This window comes from Neomonachus schauinslandi, chromosome 2 (assembly GCF_002201575.2).
Source record: "Neomonachus schauinslandi chromosome 2, ASM220157v2, whole genome shotgun sequence".
NCBI classification, from domain to species: Eukaryota; Metazoa; Chordata; class Mammalia; order Carnivora; family Phocidae; genus Neomonachus; species Neomonachus schauinslandi.
Window position 1 is genome coordinate 146,014,266 of NC_058404.1, and position 19,143 is coordinate 146,033,408.

Sequence of the window (19,143 nt, forward strand, 5' to 3'; positions counted from 1 at the left end):
GTGGCTCAGTTGGTTGAGCGACTGCCTTCGGCTCAGGTCATGATCCTAGAGTCCCTGGATCGAGTCCCACATCAGGCTCCCTGCTCAGCAGGGAATCTGCTTCTCCCTCTGACCCTCCTCCCTCTCATGCTCTCTGTCTCTCATTGTCTCTCTCGCAAATAAATAAAATCTTAAAAAAAAAAAAGAATGACTCCCAAATTTCTGACCCAACATCTGGTGGATGGTGGTTGGGGTTAGGAAGCTATCTTGGGCTTCCTTCTCATCTGTTGGCTACTTTATCCATAATGACTGCTGGCCTTTTCTCTCATTACTACTTGCTCTTCAGAGGCTCTTTTTGTTTATATTCAGCATAAGCACATCTTCTAGATCTTTCCCATTCCTCTCCCCTTGAATATCTCTATTCCTTTATCCTGCCTTATTTTCTTCATAATACTTTTTCACTATATGAAAATACATCACTTATGGGGCCGCCTGGGTGGCTCAGTCGTTAAGCGTCTGCCTTCGGCTCAGGTCATGATCCCAGGGTCCTGGGATCCAGCCCCTCATCGGGCTCCCTGCTTGGCAGGAAGCCTGCTTCTCTCTTTCCTACTCCCCCTGCTTGTGTTCCCTCTCTCACTGTCTCTCTCTGTCAAATAAATAAATAAAATCTTAAAAAAAAAAAAAAAAGAAAATACATCACTTACTTACTTGTCTGTTGTTTTCACTAGTATTTTAAGCTTTATGGAGTGGTGACTTTGTCATATTCCTCACTGTATTCCCAGTTCCTGGAACAATGAATGACCCACAGTAGGGACTAAAAAATTTTTGTTCAGAGGAAGTATCACAGGATTCCATGAGTCATTGTAGCATGGCACCATAATTCTCTCTTTCTATTCTTTTTTTTTTTTTAAGATTTTTATTTATTTATTTGACAGAGAGAGACACAGTGAGAGAAGGAACACAAGCAGGGGGAGTGGGAGAGGGAGAAGCAGGCTCCCCGCCGAGCAGGGAGCCCGATGCGGGGCTCGATCCCAGGACCCCGGGATCATGACCCGAGCCGAAGGCAGACGCTTAACGACTGAGCCACCCAGGCGCCCCTCTCTCTTTCTATTCTTATTTATGCCCACTCAGTATTCTGTCTATTTGCATCACTTCTGTTTCTCTCCTTACAACTTTTTCTTTGTTTGCTTTAGTTTGATTTATGTTTTGCTTTATGGGTATTCTAGTTTGTCTGGTGAAAGAGTTTTCATTGATGTTACCGGAAACCACCCTAAAGTCTTAACAGTCCATGTTCCATTTTTAAATTCCTTTACATGTTCTTGGGTTTCTAGTTGGTTGCTGTTTATTTGTTGCTGATGCCTTCTAGTTTCCTTTGCTATTGTTCCCACTCAGTTTCTGTTAAAATCTCATGCCTCATCTCGGGACTTACCTTCTGTTCCAGCCAGACTTTTCCCTTGAGTTCTTGTAACAGTTTTGGAAGCTTTGTCTCTATCATCAGACCTTCCCTGTCTTCACTATACAACCTTGTCTCAAGCACTTCAAAATACTATGTAAGGATCACGTATATTGCTTTTATTCACTAGGTGTTCTTTTTCTATCTTAAGTCTAACTCCATTCTTTCAGCTTTCCATTGTTGTGTACCAAACCACCCAAATTTAGGGTGTCAAATAACAGCTACTTTATTATGTTCATGGATTTTGTATGCCAGGAATTCATAGGACAAGTGTGGATGATTTGTCTTTGCTCCAGAATGTCTGGGTCCTCATCTGGAAATGCTCAAAAGACAAGAGTGATTTGAATAGCTGAGTGTTGGGGCTCTACGGAGCTGGGTTCTTCATTCGCATGTCTGGTGGCTGGGCTGAGTGATTCGAAGGCTTCAGCTGTTACCAGAGTGCCTGCACATGGCCTCTTCATATGGCTTGGGCTTCTCAGTGTGGCCACTGGATCTGAGAAGGGACATGTGGAGAGAGAGTGTTCCTTGGGACTGAGGCAGAAGCTGCAAGGCTTCTCCCCAGCTAGGCTGAGAAATCACACAGTGATACCTCTACTACATTATTTTGATAAATATAATAGTAAGTCATAAAAGCTGGCCTGGATTCAAGGGAGGGCAGTTAAATTCTACCTTTTGACAGGAAGTATCAAGTTCATACTGACAAAACCAATGTGGGATGGAAGATTGTGTTGTAGGCCATCTTTGGTAAATAAAATCTGCCACATTGACCTATATCTAATTCATGGGATTTCCTCTGTTTAACTCAATCAGGTTGAAATGTCCCTTGTTACTCAAAGTGTCATACAGGGACCAGAAGCATGAACAAGACCTGGGAGTTTATTAGAAATATAGAACCTAAGAGTGCTAAATCAGACTCTGCATTGACAAGATCTCCAGGTGATTCATTTATACTTTAGAGTTTGAGAAACACTACCCTAGGAAACATTGACCACGATAGGGCTTGCCAGTATCCACCCAATGGCAGAAAAATAGTAAGTGCTAAAGGAATAGTTGAACAGATCTGGATTAAACTCCTATTTACAAGCAAAATTTCTATACTTTAAATTATACCTGTCATTACTAAATTTTAACACTATTAATGTTAATTGTGACCTACATTCTTTTCAAGAACAGTAAATATATCTTCAGTTTGTGTCCTCAAAATGTAATATGCATAATCCTAGGTTTAATAATTAATCTTTGTGACTCAAGAAGGTTTGGAATTATTATGTATTTTGGTATGTATTATAATGCTATTTTGAATAATTTTGAAGGTAAAAAAGTTAGGTTCTTTTGGATTTTACATTCCCCTTGAACTGTTTTTTAATTGTTGAATTTATAAAGCTTTTTCTCTCCTGTGACAACTCTTAGTAGATATTTATTTTATACTAAATGAAAGAATATGATTTTTAATTTGTTTCTTATAACTTTTTTTGTTTGTTTCTTATAACTGTTAAGACACCCTGACTCTTTCTACAAACTTTTTTTTTTTTTTTTTTTTAAAGATTTTATTTATTTGCGAGACAGAGAATGAGAGACAGAGAGCATGAGAGGGAGGAGGGTCAGAGGGAGAAGCAGACCCCCTGCTGAGCAGGGAGCCCGATGCGGGACTCGATCCCGGGACTCCAGGATCATGACCTGAGCCGAAGGCAGTCGCTTAACCGACTGAGCCACCCAGGCGCCCTCTTTCTACAAACTCTTAAAAACCCAAGAAATGTATACATATTTTATCTTTAGTAGATGACTGTTATGTATTTTAATTATACAGAGTTCAATTCATAGATTCCATTGACTCATGTTTCCTTTAAATAGCCATCTTCTTAAAATTTGTTTTAGAGTAAGGGAATAAATATCCAGAAATTCATTTTGATTGGCACATTATTTGTTAAGCAGTTTTTCTCAAACTATAATTTCCAGACTACTACTATTTGCAGGATCTGAAGTGCTTGTTAAAATTGCAGAGTTCTGATCTCCATCCCAGTCCTTTTGAATCAGACTCTCTGGGTTGGAACATGGAAAGTCTCTGAGGTTGGGACCCAGTTTCTTTGGCACACTAAAGTTTGCGACCTACTTTACATTAGTCTGATAGTCATATTTCAAGTTATTTATCATGCGAATAAGCAGGTCTTGGGATGTTGGCAGGGAACAGCCTTTCAAATTCCCATCTTTCCTGGGAGATCTAACATTGGAAGATCATTTAATTGGAGATCATTTTAGAGATTACCTAGTAAAACTCTCATAATTTTTCAGATTATGAAACTGAGCTCCAAAGAGTTTAAATGACTTTTCGAAAGTCATGCTAGTTAATAGCAAAGCTATGTCCAGAACCCAAATCTTGTCAGCCAAGCTAGTTTCCTTCTTTATGCTAAGATGAGGTAGGTTCATCTTATCTTTAAGCCTAGTAGGTATGTTAATGGGTTAATGGTAAGATTACAAAGGAAATCCTGAGCATTTAGTCGGAAAGGATCTATTGGTTTTCCGAATTTCTCTTGTTAATAAAATGAATGTTTGCAGTCTTTGATTCTATCAGGGTTTTAGTCACCTAATTTAAGTCTTTTCTTAGCAATTTTCTTGTATGTCCTTAGAAACCTCATCATGACTCAGGAAGATTACCAGATAAAATGCCTTAATGTGAAAACTCAACATGAGGAAAAAATCAGATACACTAAGGGATGATTTATCCTCTTTCTGAAGAGGAATAAAGCTTTTCTTTAAATGAATACAGTATTTTATATGCCATAAAGTCCATAAATGTCAAATACTTATGAAAATCATTTTACTAGAGATTTTTAAGACTTTCTGAAAATGAGGATTAGGGAAAATTCTCCTCCCATGCATCTTGAAATTCAATCCCCTTCCCATCCTTCTCCCTCTCTTCCCTTTTGTACCCCATCCTCTCCCTCTATAATTGTACAGGTACAGTAACATAGTAGCTGTGGGTGAGCCACAGTCCACTCACTTTCTTTTTAAGTTGTTCAATCACTACACTGACTTTTAAACTGCAAAAGATACTTAAGAGTGTTGCATAATTTGGGTTTTTCGGTTTTCTTCCACGAAGAAAATTCTGTGACTTAACATTTTTGGATATTTTACATTTATGAATATTTAGTGCCAAACTTATCATGACTGTTGAGGTACATCATACCAGCATATTTGTGAAATACTGGATAACACTAACCATTGTTAATATATTTAATCCTATAATTTATACATTTCCAGAACACTATGCTTTCTTGTTTCTGATTAAGCTATAATGTAGTCTTAGTTTTAACTTGAAGTATATAGGGCATGTAGTTTCATTCAACAAGTACCTACCTCTTTCAATATGAAAAGATATGTGGCAGTTTATATGTATTCACACAATAGGATATTGAAAATAGAATAAGTCAACAAGAAGGGAAAATAAGGGAAGGGAAACTGATGTCCAAAAGAAGGTTGATATCCAAGGATTCATGGCACAAGATTGTCTTAAAGTTAGAATAAAAATTTGACTTCAAATTTTCTTACAGATATTGTTAGTTACATAATTACAATGCTTATGAAATAGAAATAAACCAGTTTTTTAGAAGAAGCAAAATTGTTTCTATTACTAAAATCTGAGAGATTTTTCTTCCTGGATTCTCATGTAGCAAACAATGTATGATATTGAGAGAGGTCCTCAACAACATGCTGTTATTACAATAATGGGCTTCTTAGGGCTTTTTGGTATAATATCCTTCATAATAGGTTGATGCTTTAACACTTTGCATAGTTGAGTGAAAACTGTTTGATTTTGGGGCCCAAATAACCGTAGCATGGCTTAGCTGAGGCAGGGGTTGGTAGTAGAGGTTAGAGTAAATAAGAGGAATTAAACTGAATGTATAGAAAATCCTTTAGTCTTCAGGAAATCTTCCTAGAATTTTATTCCTTGCAATCTAGATTTTGATAATCAGAGAACTTGGAGGGTTGGAGATTATGCTTTTTAATTGAAGAACTGAAATGATTATGTCTAGTATTGCTGGTTAAGGTTAGATCCATTTGCTTTAACAATTAATTGAATCAAAATTAATTGAGTCAAGATGGATGCAATCTCTCTCTCTCTCTTTTTTAATTTAGGGCTCTAATCATAATACCTGCCTGAATAGTAGGAGAGCCTATTCACCCTCTTCATAGAACAGATTCTGCAAATATACATTTAGTGTTATCAGTTTGCAAGGGATTGTGTTAGATGCTGTTGAGATTCAGAAGTCATCTCCAGGAGGATCATTGTTAAATGAAATGCCAGCCAAACCTAAATATAATTCTGGAATTTAATCAGATTTATATTTTGATTCAGCTGACACCTTACTCAGCATCTTTTAATCTCCAGGGACTTGCACAGTTAACATAAATGATTAAAATAAAAATTGACAATGATAAGTACCATAGACATAAAAATAAAATGCTGGAATCCAAAGTAGTAAAAGTTATTTCTGGCTTTGGAATAAGGGAAAACTTTATGGAAATCAGTGACGTGGCTTGAGGAATATTTTAGCTACTTCTTCATTTTCATAAACTCTTTCCAAATGCATCTCAAATAATTAGGTTTCTTTAATGTAAAACAGAAATGTTGTCTTTGCTTACCAAATACAGCTTTGAATCAGTTCTACTCAGTATTTTCTTGCCTTTCTCAACTCTTTTGTCTTCCTCAATGTCTCCTCTGTAGAAATTTTAGGGATATCATTTAAATACTCCTTGAAATTCAGGAAAGATTTGGAAATTGTAATAACATCTGTCCATTCTAATGATAAAATGGGACCAGGCAATGTGTCTATGGGTACACTGATAGAATAAATGTTGGAGGAAACAGCATAGTGAAGTGGCGAGTCTCAAAATGTTTTTTCAAGGAAACTTCGTGAATTAAGATGGAGCTGTTGTGCCACTAAGGTGTAATGATAGTCTTTCTTGAATATTATATTTACAATTATTCTCTCTCACATACACACACAACATTAATGTAAAATTTTCTCAGAGCCTCTTCTAGACATTTAAAACTGAACTAAGTTTAAATAAACTAGTTTAAAACTTAATAGACATTTCAAAAAGCAAAAAACCAAAAAATAAGTGTATGAAATTTATAATTGCCTTTCCATGCTATGACCTAGTATAACATGGTAACCAATTTAGCACAAAATAATGGATATCTGGTTGACTTCAGCTTCAATAATGTGTTCTATTATTTGGCACATGTTTCCTGACATCCACAAAAATCTACCTAGTTCTACTCTCTTTCCTTAATAGATTCAAGAATCACTGCAGTAAAACAGTATTTAGGTGTCACAGTTAAAAATGGAATGTTTCCATAGCGTAAGTTTTTTAGATTATCTGGCACAGAGTTTTCAAGAAAACCTTAGTAATTTTTGTTGGAACTCTTTAAAGTATCTTTTATACTGATTTTTATCTTAAACCAAGTTAACTCAATTTAGTCTTTTCTTGGTGACTGATGTTTATAGTCATCAACATATAGAGACTTGAGTTTTACCTTTTTTGTAGGGCTTTATAGTTTGCAAAGGGCATTCATAGACATTATCTCATCTGAAAGTCCCTATATCCCACACCCCTTACTCTTGTTTGCCATTTACACTCTGATGAGAATTAGGAAACCATCTAACCTGGTTTATTAGAATTGGGTGTCAAATAAGGCTGTGAGGACCCCTCCTAGGTGAGTAAGAAGTGTGGCCTTTGTGATAGCTGTTTCCATCCTCAGAGGCTATTTGGCTTAATTCTGGATTCTTGGCAGTGTTTGTTGAGTGATGTAGCTGGAAGAGTTGACCAGATGAGAGGGGAATTATGCAGCTGGATTTTTAGCCTAGATTATTGTTTTATAAATATCCCCTCCAAAATGCTGTCAAAGGGCCCATGTGAAGACTTAATTAAAAAATAAAATGTGTTTAATATAATGTACTTAACGCTGTCCTCAACATAATAAATATTTTAAAACTTCATTTGTGTTAAATTTTGGGAAATAGTTTGAGAAATACAATAAATATTTCCTGAATTGTTACATGGGAGTAGAGAATGGTAAATGTGGAGGGCTTTGTGTCACAAAGGGAAATTTACAAAATATTACCTTGATATCATACATCATTTAAGTAACATTGAAGATGGGTTAAAAATGATTGCATCTGTTTAACAGAATCTTCTAAGACCGTATGTCTTCTTATGTGTGACATTTCTAAAAATTCCTAAGTTATAATTTCAAAGTTGTAAATACCTTGGCAGCATGGTACATAATCCCAGTACCTGGAAGGCCACAGTCTGAGACTTTTTTGTTTTATATATTGGGTTTTATTCCTCTAAGTCACTCTTTTGTATTCTATTGTGAAATCAAACTGGGGATCTGAGAGCAGGAGTGTGTTATTTAATTTTGGGGTGTGACAGTGCATGGTCTTTGGGCTTCCAACAATGTTCGCTAAATGCATGACTCCCTAAACTAATATCTCGATGGATAAAAGAGGCTTCAGTACTTAATTTTCTTCTTGGGGTGGTCTAGTCTAAAAACATGAGTACTTTTTGAATAGTCACCCTATATTTGGTAGCTACTAAGTGAGAGAAATCAATATAGTGTGGTAGAAAGAGCAGCAGAAAAATCTACCTGTAATGGCTCTGACTGGGATCTGATATACATATGGTTTGACCACTTCCTCTTCCATAGCTATTTATTTATTTATTTATTCATTTATTTATTTATTAAGATTTTATTTATTTATTTGACAGAGGGAGAGACACAGCGAGAGAGGGAACACAAGCAGGGGGAGTGGGAGAGGGAGAAGCAGGCTTCCCGCCGAGCAGGGAGCCCGATGCGGGGCTCGATCCCAGGACCTGGGATCATGACCTGAGCCAAAGGCAGACGCTTAATGACTGAGCCACCCAGGCACCCCCCCCATAACTCTTTTTAATATCTCTTCAGCCCCTGTCACTCTAATTAGATACTTTTTAAAAATTTCCTTCCCACAGTCCTCATTCTTTGTGTCTTCTTTACTGCAGTTACTTTTATTTTGATAAAATTCTCTCCGGCTGAGATGCCCATACACTCTTCTCTGTGTTCCTCCCATAGCTTCTTGCCATTCCTTTTCAACTTCCCCTAAGAGGAAACCCCTAAGAGGGTTTATTTTCACTTGCCCATTGCTTACGTTGATTTCTTCTCCCTCAAATATTAGACACCTACGTTGACCCAGGCACTGTTCTGGGCCCTGGGATGCAGCAGTGAATGGGACAAAAGCCATGCTTGGTGAAGCTTATGTTCTGAAAAGGTGACAGTCACCTAGGCTAGGCCTTGTTAAAAAACAAAACAAAACAAAAACAAAAGGGATCAGTAAAGAGCCCGTGGCTGGAGTGGAGCTAGCAACAGTGAGTAAGGAGACAGGCCCTAGAGGTGGTAGTGCCAAGAGCAGGGGGAGCTCAGCGGGCCTCATAAGAACTTTGGTTATTCATCTGAGAGAAAAGGAGTCTGTAAAAGCAGAAGGAACTTAGGTTTTAAAAGGCACCAGGTATTTATTTTCTCCTGTAATTACTTTTCATTCCTTTTCCCTCCTCTTTCCCCTTTTCTCCTCCCATTGTCACTTCTGCCTCCTGGACTTTGACTTAACCTCATATTGCTTGCTTTCTAGTCTTTTCTTCCCTCTGGCAGGTAATTGTCAGATCAATCTTCCCAAACCACTTTGTTCTCATCCACTGATCCACTGTTGTCGTGGTTGTTCTCATTCTGTATGTTGGAGTTCAGACTGAGGGACATGAGTGCTCCATTGCTTCATTTCTCAGAACTGCTCCACACAGAGTACTCTGAATGAGCGGGTTACTCACTGCCCCCAAGCATGTGTTAGGCTTTACTTCAGAACCTTGCTCAAGCCTGAACGGTCTCGCTTCTCATGCCTTCTCTCACACCACCTTTTGAAGACCACTACAAGTCTGAAAAGTTGTTATCCCCTCACTTATAACATTCATTCCTGTAGCTTTTCATAAAAAAATGTGTTGGAGACATATTTTGTACTAACAATAGTTCTGGGGCTTATGGAGGCCAAGATGAATGAAGAGAGTCTGCCTTAGGAGTTGGCCCTTGGGGAGACAGAGGATAATACATTTAACATTTAGGTAAAATGACCTGAAATTTGTGTGAAGGGTCATGAGATCAAAGAGCACACAGCTCTGAGTCAGAATGATGCCACATTAGACGGGAGCACCTAATGTAGATGGGAGCACCTAACGTAGGTAGAGGTAAGGAAGTAATTTCTAAGGAATTCACATTTAAGCTGAGACCCCCAGAGAATGAAAAATAGCTCACTAAGGAAAGTGTGGTATGTTGGGAGAGGAGCCTTCTAAGTAGAACCAACAGCAGTTCAAAGGCCCGAGGCAACAAGGAGGTTGGAAATATCAAAGGAAAAACAGAACTGGGCAAAGGCCCTGAGGATGGTGCATAGTAAGCCTGGTGAGTGTGGAGCCGCCTGAGGTTGATGGGCAGGGCCAGATGAGGCAGGCGCTGAAGGCCATGAGAAGGAGTGTGGTTTTAAGTGCAATGGGAAGCAATTGAAGTGTTTTAAGCAAAGGCGTGACATGATCTTACTTGAAGTTGAGACTGCCATCTGTTCATTAAAATCCACTTGTCTCTTCTCCCTGGGCACCCAGCCAGATTCCATTTCCTGGTTCTCTTTGCAGTGGGCTTGGAGCCGTGTGACTGTATCTTATGCATGGAAGTAAATGGTAGCGGTAAATAGCTACATGGTGAGTGGTGGTGAATAGCCCCACGACTAGGACTAGCTCATAAAAACCTCCCGTGGGGACTTCCTCATGCTGTTTACCTTCTGACTGGGCAAACTTGGGAGCCCCTTATGAAATGGTAGAGCCACTTTCAGCATGGACACCTGCATGGCTGTGTGGAACAGAACCCCTTCCCAGCTGACCTAGAACTACCCTGAGCTTTTATGTGAGCAAGAACGAAGCACCTTATGTGTTGAGCCATTACACATCCTGCCCATTTGTTACCACATTCTCATTTGTCTAAAATAATATGATAGCTTGCAAGAGCCATTTTGGCTTCTGTGCTATAGGAGAATGTGAGACAGTGTGAACAATAGCAATGGCCAAAGTGAAGTCCCCATGGGGACTAGCGATATTTCAGTTGGAATAGATTTTAAGTCATTTTGGTTATAGAATGAACAGCTCCTACTGACAATGTGGTGTGTGTGTAGTAAACTTGTGGGGAAAAAAAAAACTCTCACTTGATTTGAGTCTCAAGGGCGGTATCACTTACTTTTTGGACTTTCTGTAACATACCTCACTGAATACCAGTAGGTATATATTTTGTTTATTTGACTAGATTACCCTAAACTAGAGGGCAAACAAACCATATCTTTGAGAAGCTTTTATTTACTGTTGTGTCTAGAATGGTGTTTTATTTAACGTTTTTGATCATATATATTTTCTTAATTAAAATTGTTATTTTGAGATAATTTTAGTTTCACATGCAATTATAAGAAGTAATACAGAGATAGCCCCCCCTTTTTTTTTGTAGTTTTTGATGTAGCGTTCCATGATTCATTGTTTGCATATAACACCCAGTGCTCCATGCAGAACGTGCCCTCTTTAATACCCATCACCAGGCTAACCCATCCTCCCACCCCCCTCCCCTCTAGAAACCTCAGTTTGTTTTTCGGAGTCCATCGTCTCTCATGGTTCGTCTCCCCCTCTGATTCCACCCCTTCTTTCTTCCCCTCCTGCTATCTTCTTTTTTTTTTTTCTTAACATATATTGCATTATTTGTTTCAGAGGTACAGATCTGTAATTCAACAGTCTTGCACAATTCACAGCGCTCACCATAGCACATGCCCTCCCCAGTGTCTATCACCCAGCCACCCCATCCGTCCCACCCCACCCCCCACTCCAGCAACCCTCAGTTTGTTTCTCAGAGTTAGTATGGTGCTTTAGATAAGGTACTTTTTAAATTAAACTTTGCTTAAATTAATGAATAAAAGGGTAGGCTCTTAGATGTTTTGACCATGGAGTTATCGGGGGTCATGTGACCCAGCATTGCCTTGCCATTGATACCACCTCAGCTTGGCTTAAATTTTCATTGCCTCCTAAGGGAGAGGCTGAGCTGTGTTAAATTTTTGTGTTACCTGTGTTTGCCCAGTCATAATGGAAACAGCCTAAGGAAGCCCACATGGGAGGTTTTATTGAGCTAGCCCTATTCTTGGTATTCACCACTACCACTTACTTCCCTGGGTAGGATACAGTAACACGGTTCACAGCCAACTGCAAAAAGAGCCCGGAAATGGAATCTGGCTTGGTGGGGAAAGTAATATCAGGGGGCCTGGGATTTGAATATTTGCAATAGGAGGTATGTAGAAATGTTTTTTAAAGGCATGTGAGCTAATCCTCACTGCCTCCCCATCACTTTCAAGTGTCCACACTAGCCATTGCCCAGTGCTCAGAGTTGCTTCATTGACCACTGTTTCCATCTACAGTTAGGCACTCATCTGGGAGAAACATTTTGATTTATGGGAAGTCTCAAGGTAGGAGGCAGTTTCTGCAATCCAGATGAGCAATGACGAGGTCTGTAACTAAGGAAGTGGTGGTGGAAATAGAAGGTTGGGATAAGAAAGTAAGAAACTTTATAGAACATGGTGACTGGATGGATTTGGTGCAAAGAAAAGACTAGAATAAAGATGAATAAGCCCCATGCTGATGTACCTCAATTTATAAATTTAAATGCATATCAACAGACCGGTGTTTTCAAGATAAAGCCAGTTAATACTTTAATACTGCCTACCACCAGTGGATGGCATTAGTGATGAGCCTGGACATTTAAGCCTTGGACATGGTACCAGCTTAGTCTGGATGTGTTTTATGAACGTTATTAAACCATACATGCCTGTGAGGGGCAAAAACAGTGATGTTGAAATTACTGGTAAAAAGAGATATAAGAATAGGACACCAATGCTAAAGAGATTAAAATGACAACCGGAAAGCATGAGAAAAATGTTGGAAATTATATTTGTAGAGGAGATCCATTGACAGTAGGAACAACTCTGAAGGGTAAAGATTAATCAGGCCCCTTGTAAAAAACACTGCATTTCATAGTACAGGAGTAGGGGAAGAGTGATTGACCAGATGAGAAAACAACTCTAGATATGGGAGTTAGGTCTCGAAGGTCAGCATGAATATTCAATGCCCATCAGCTCAGTGTTCTTTTTAGTGAAGGCTAGAAATTTCTTCAAGAGGGTAAGGACTAAGCATGGTGAAGGAGCAGTGGTGATGTTTTCTCGTGAGCCATGGTCACATAAAAGTCAAGGGCTGTTTGTGCATAGCATCAGGGTGAGTGCAGAAATGCATGTGGGGACACCCTAGCTTCTAAGACCTCCCCATGAAGCTTACACAGGGGAAGGAGGGCATAGAGCATGCCAGGTGGAAGAAGTCAGAATGGAAACCAGGGAACAGATTTGAATGCAATAGAAAAGCTATAGTCAGGCATATTTGCTGCAAACAAATGTCATTTGGGAAGGTGTACCTACCTCTCATGTCTCTGTTCCTCAACAGAGAGTGGTGGACCCGTTAGAGCGACAGCTAGAAGGGATGAGTATCCCCAAGGCCCAGCCCATGTTTCACGAGAGCCAGTGATCCTGTATTTGAAAATGGAAAATAAGCCAAGGGCCTCAGAAGAAAAATATGACTTAACTTCTAGATCCAATGTGTATTTCCAAAATAATTACAGTTCCCACACTAATACATTATTTCTTCAACTTTGTTTTCAAATAAAAACACAGAAATTTAAATTTACTACATATTAATGTATGACCTTTAAATTAGAAATATGAGCTGTAACTAGTTGACTGTAATGTGGACTTGATACCTAATGAGGAACCAATTTCAGACAAAAACCATCATTTCTATTCAGCTATAGTACTGAATATAGTCCTGGTATTTTCTAAATAAAAGAGGAAACAGCCAGAAAAAGACTCTAAATATTAGTGAGGTAGAAGGCAATGAATGCAAGCATAACTTTTTTAGTAGGGAAGGATTAGGCTTGAGGAGGGAAAAATACGTATAAAATCATCAAGTGTTAGTTTAAGATAGGACAAATATGAGTTGGTTCTTCAAATTAATAAATATTGGAAATGCAGGGTTTCCACTAAGGCTTAAAGAGGCTTTTTAAAGGAACTCATTCTTCTCATACCGTAGTGGTATGGAAGGAAAATGTAAATGAGTTAAAAAAAAAAATACTAACCATGCGTGGGCAGCAGCTCCACAATGGATGATTATGAGATATTGGAGATGTTTCTTGAGTTTATTTCCCCTATAAGATTTCTTTTAGAGGTAGAATACCAAGTAGAATATATAAATGCACTTCTTTTGCAGTCTAATGAAATGATACATTGTGTAATTTTCTTATTCTTACCCTGTGTAAAGTTCTTATTATACCTTAATGAATTATTTTATTCCTACCATTTATGAATTTCTATCTTATATGAATTACTTAACCACATTAAATTTATAGCCAAAAGTGGAAAGAAAAAGCATGAGCTTTCACAAATTATATTCTTGCCATTTAAAAAGGTACTTGTGAGCTAAAGATGACAGATATTTCTTTTTTTAAAATTAACACATTTTATGCTTTCTCTAGGCTGGAATGATAAAAAGTGATGATGAGGAATATTTCATTGAGCCTTTGGAAAGAGGTAAGCAGATGGAGGAAAAAAATGGAAGGATTCATGTTGTCTACAAGAGATCAGCAGTAGAACGGGCTCCCGTAAACATGTCCCACGACTGCCAATACAGAGGTAGGCATCTTTGACAAGGCTTAATAATTAACCATAATTTTAAGATATGATGAAAACAACTCTCCCGATCAGTTAAGAGAGTGTCATAGTCATGTGTTCTTGCATAATGTGGAGGTAGTGAAAGAAGTTTATAAATCATGAAATATGGCCTGCCTTTTTTTAAACCCTTAGCGGAATATAGTATTATTGATATTATTTTATTCCAGTGCATTATTGTGTTCCCAATATGTTTGCAACTTATGATTTCTATTAAAGTTTCACAATAAAATTATCTTTTCTCTCACTTCTGTTAAAACTTGAAAATATTTTTGTTTTCTAGAAGTATCTAAATTATGAGTTATTAGTATTATTTTCAAACTTCTAAAATGAGATATATTGACATGGCACAGAGGTAGATATGTGATAGACACATTTGAAAATAAGAATGCTATTTGACTTTGAGGTCTATTTTGCAAACCTTTTTATAATATGGGAGAGAGAATGAGTTGAGTGATTCTGCCAAATTTTATTTCAAAATAGGCTGGACCGCTAATGTCAATTAAATTATGGCATGTGAAGCTTTTCTAGTTTTGTGTGTTTTAATGAAATCTGAAAGTAATTTGTTATTAAAGAGATGTTTTTATAAGTTGGGTATAGAAGTTCCCTTTATGGAAAAGAAAGGAAATTTGAGAATCTATGTTTTTTTAGCAAAATTTCAAAAAGTCTGTATTTCCTTTTGTCAGGCCAACTGTCTGAATTAGAGATAATAGAAATTTCCCCCAGGGAAAATGTCAGGAATATAAATAATCTTCTTAATTTAACAGTCTGATTCTTGATTCATGATATCTTGCCTCCTGAGAGTTGTTACCAAGTTTGATTTTCAGATACCATGTTTCCCTTAATATGCCGTACTAATGGAATAGTACAGTTTAAAATAAATTTAAAATTAACTCAGCCTGAAGAGTTTTTGAGAAATTTCTGATTTGAAGCAACAGCACTGAATTAATAGGTGCATTACTATGAAATGTGTGCCTATCCTAGAGCGAGCGTCACTGTGGTGTGATCGGAAGAGAGTACACTGCATTTAGACAGATGCGAATAATAGCTCTAAAACATCAAGTTGTTCTGTTACCTTAGATTAGTAGTTAACCTTTCTGAGCCTCAGTTATCTGTGAATAAAGAATTAAAATACATTGCACAATTATAATAAGTCTTGGAAATAATATATGCAAATTGTTGAATGTAACCCTCAACAATAGTAGATGGTTAACCAGTGCTAGCTGTTGTTACTGCTATTAATTATTAATGTTACTTATTTTGTACAAAGATTTACATGTTAGGAGTTTAAAGTTGAACAGTTAGGCATTGCTTGCCTTCATGTTGTGAATACATTCCTATTAGCTCTCATTTATATTTTCATGTTTTAAAAATGTCATTCTAAATCAGAAGACTGGTTATGTCAAAGGACAGATAATAGGATACAGTACTTTTTCTGTAGTTTAGTTGTTAATGATATCTAATATCTTTTGTGAGGCAGTGGTTAAATATCTTTTAGAAAAGCGTGGCCCACATGTTATAGAATTGTAGTCGAGGACTGGAACGTCCTTAGTACGTAAGTCACTATGACTTTCCTCCTGCTTGCTCCTTCCATCATACCAGCAGTCTCACCAAGCTGTACTCTGTTGCTCCAGTTCAGTCCCTGAGGGTATCCATTTCTATAAATATCAGTCCTGGTACTTTTTAGTGGTCTAATATTTACGGAAAGGAGAGAAGATTTTTTCAACTGAAATAGGAAAATTGTGAGAAATACTATGTTTAATACCTATTGTATTTTTAGATACTAGATTAAGAAAAATAATTTAGTAGTCAGAGCATATAAATTTATAAGAAGTAGATGAGATTAAGGCAATTTTGGACATTAATTTAGAAAATTATTTAAAATATCAAGTAGCATCAGCCTCGACTTACTCTGATTTTATAATGAGTTGTTTTTAAGAATGCAGACACTGAAGATTTTATTTTTAATTTTTCAATTGTGAAAAGATTAATTTATAGTTGAAGAAAGCCATAAAATACATTTTGGAAAGGTTTTCAGCAATCATCGGTCAAAGGAGGAGGGGTTCCTTTCTTGATTCACGATTACTTTAAAACTTGACCCAAAATATAACATATGTTCCATGATAAACTTTAGTATGAGCTTAACAACTTTTATTTTCTTACTTAAGAAGTTCTGACTGAACTGAGTTGCTAGTGATTATCAATTTACTTCCTTTTGAGAATCTTAAATTATAACCATATATTTCAGAAATGCAAATGTCTTCTTAGGGTAAAAAGAGATTCAGATTCAGAACCTTAAGTACTATACTTTAACTTTAAAATTCTTCTTTTAACTTCTTGGTCACATGACTGAGAGCCAAGTGGACTACATACTTTCCAACCGAAATTAAGAATATATTTTTACACCTTATTCCATCATTCTCAAATGTAGAACTGAACAGATTCTAGGTTTAGAAGGTATATTGATTTATAAATGAAAGCTATAGTATCATATAAAATAGTGCTTTGTCTGGATCAACTCAGGATATTATTTTAGGAGACACATGCAGTCTTTCTTCAATAAGTTATTAAAAGAGGATTAAAATACATAAGATGTACTTAGAAATGCATTTGAGGGACACGGTCTTCATAAATTTCTCTGACAGCAAGTCATCAGGAGCTGTTATCATAAATAAAGCACTTCTCACCCAACAGAGTTTCAGCATTAGGGCCCCTATAAATAAACATCCTGCTGTATTTTGCTAGTTGTCTCCATAATTGCGTGGCCACATGTGTTGCTTTGTCAGCTTAACAACTCAGAACTGACATTCATTTAATTTCTGTAGTTTGGAGCAAGTATGCTAAATTAAAACCAATTATGTTCTGAACTAAGTGATACAAGTGAGACAGAGAGAAGGAGACAAATTGGATTGAGACTGAAGTAGAACTGATGGGGTTATTTGATGCGGTATATATCGGGGTTGGAGAGAGAGAATGAACAAGGATGACTCAGAATCCTGATCTGAAAGACTAGAGGATTCTCTTTCCAGAATTCAGGTATTGAAAATGAGAAATAGAAATAGGCTTGATGGAGGATGACAAGTGGGTATAATTTTGGATATTTGAGTTCAAAGATCCATTGGAAAAGTGAGTGAATAAGAAAATGCACAGTATATTTTCATAATCATATGTCAGCGTCAATGAATGAATGCCCTTATATACATGTTGGGGTAGGGATGGGTAAAGGTTAGCTTGGAGTCAGGGGACACGTATTGGTTCGTGGATGCTTGCAATGTCTCTGCTTGCCTTCTTCTCTCTCTTTTCCAAGTTCATATTAATGAGAATCAGAAGGTGTTCCTTGCACAGAGTTGGAAGCCCATGAAAGATATTTGCTACCTATCACTATAGGAGAGGAGGACATTGTGTCCTCAAAACACAAACACAAAACTAAATGCAAAGCAGAAAATATGCTTCTACCACACTCAGGAACCCTAAGCTATTACACTTGATGAAAAGCAAACATCTATTTTGATTCCTTATCCTCTTAAAATATTTATCTGGGTTTCCAATAAAAGTCACTCACAGCTTTGAACTTGTTGAGATAATATATGCTATGATTCAACAATAACACAAACCTGCAACCATTTCCATATATTACATAGATTCTCTTTCCTCAGCTCTTCATAAGGAAGTTGTATGGTTTTTTGAAATGTGGAAAAATGTGAAGAACTGTTTAAAAATATATTGAACTTGTAAAATCACAGATGCAGTACTCTCCTTTAGAATTACTCTTTTAAGACCTAAAACAGTTTTACGTTTGGCAGTGTAAATAATCTCTTCCGGTGTAGAATTGGCAGGTGTTTGTAACACATGGTTCTGCCAGTTCCTAGCAAAGAAATACCATCCTTTCATCGTAAGCTGTTCATGCCTATGATAAAAAACTTGTCAAAAGAACCTTATCTACTTCATCATGGGGGGAGAGTTGAATTTCACTCTTTTTTTTTTTTTCTTTTTGATTTCTGCTGCTTTGGGAGGATGGAAATCACATCCATTTCTGGACATTCAGTTTGGAGAAAACGAGTTTATATTTTACTGGTTTTTGAAATTTTATTTGGTAAAAACATGGTTAATCAACCAATAAAGGGTCATAAAGTTCACCTCCACTGTTAAATCAATCATCTGAGTCTAAACTTAGATGAAAAACAAAACATACCCCTGACCATCTCTGAAGAATGTCTACATTGTTGCCCATAAGAAGTTTGCTTTAGGCAGTCTATTTTGGGGGGAAGGAGGGAGCTGTGCTTGGATGACATCATTCAGCTTTTCATATTTTTTATTTAATCCCCTAGGCCCTTAAGCTTCTCCCATCAAATTACGAACTATTCACTCACCAGAAGCTTTGTGTTAAAGTAATTTTTGTAATTACTTCCTACCAGTGGGAAACAAGGAATAGTAAGCCTTTATCTCCTAGCTTCCTTTCAGGATTTTCATTTTCCTGCACGAACCCAAGCGCTTGTGTTGCTGGTGTGGTTGTCATGGTGCTGTGAAGGAGTGTCTTTGTCCCAGGTGGGAAACATGTACAAGTCAGAAATGATTTGGGAGTTGCTCCTGGTTGCCAGGGAATGAAACTATGAAACAAGCACTAGAATAATGGGATGACTATTTCTTATTTTAGTGACTCTAGGAACTTCCTAGGCAGAGTCCTTCCTTGAATCTATAGAAAAGTCAGTAGGTGCTATAACCTATTGTATTTGGAAGTTCTCATGACCTATGCCCCGATCAAAGAGAAACAGTGGTGGGCTTTGCAAGCCACAAAAAAAAGAAAAAAATCAAATGAGAGAAATTAATTTTTGCATCTTTTCTTGT

The 19,143-nt window shown here is 37.3% G+C and overlaps 1 protein-coding gene across 1 annotated transcript in view; it reads left to right on the forward strand.

Annotated features, from left to right (window-relative positions):
- Positions 1–19,143, forward strand: part of ADAMTS3 (ADAM metallopeptidase with thrombospondin type 1 motif 3) — a 251,001-nt gene that overhangs the window by 100,940 nt on the left and 130,918 nt on the right. The window contains exon 4 of the mRNA XM_021702380.1: positions 14,106–14,262. Within this exon, the coding sequence (XP_021558055.1) occupies positions 14,106–14,262 (157 nt within the window). The remainder of the gene's footprint in view (positions 1–14,105; positions 14,263–19,143) is intronic.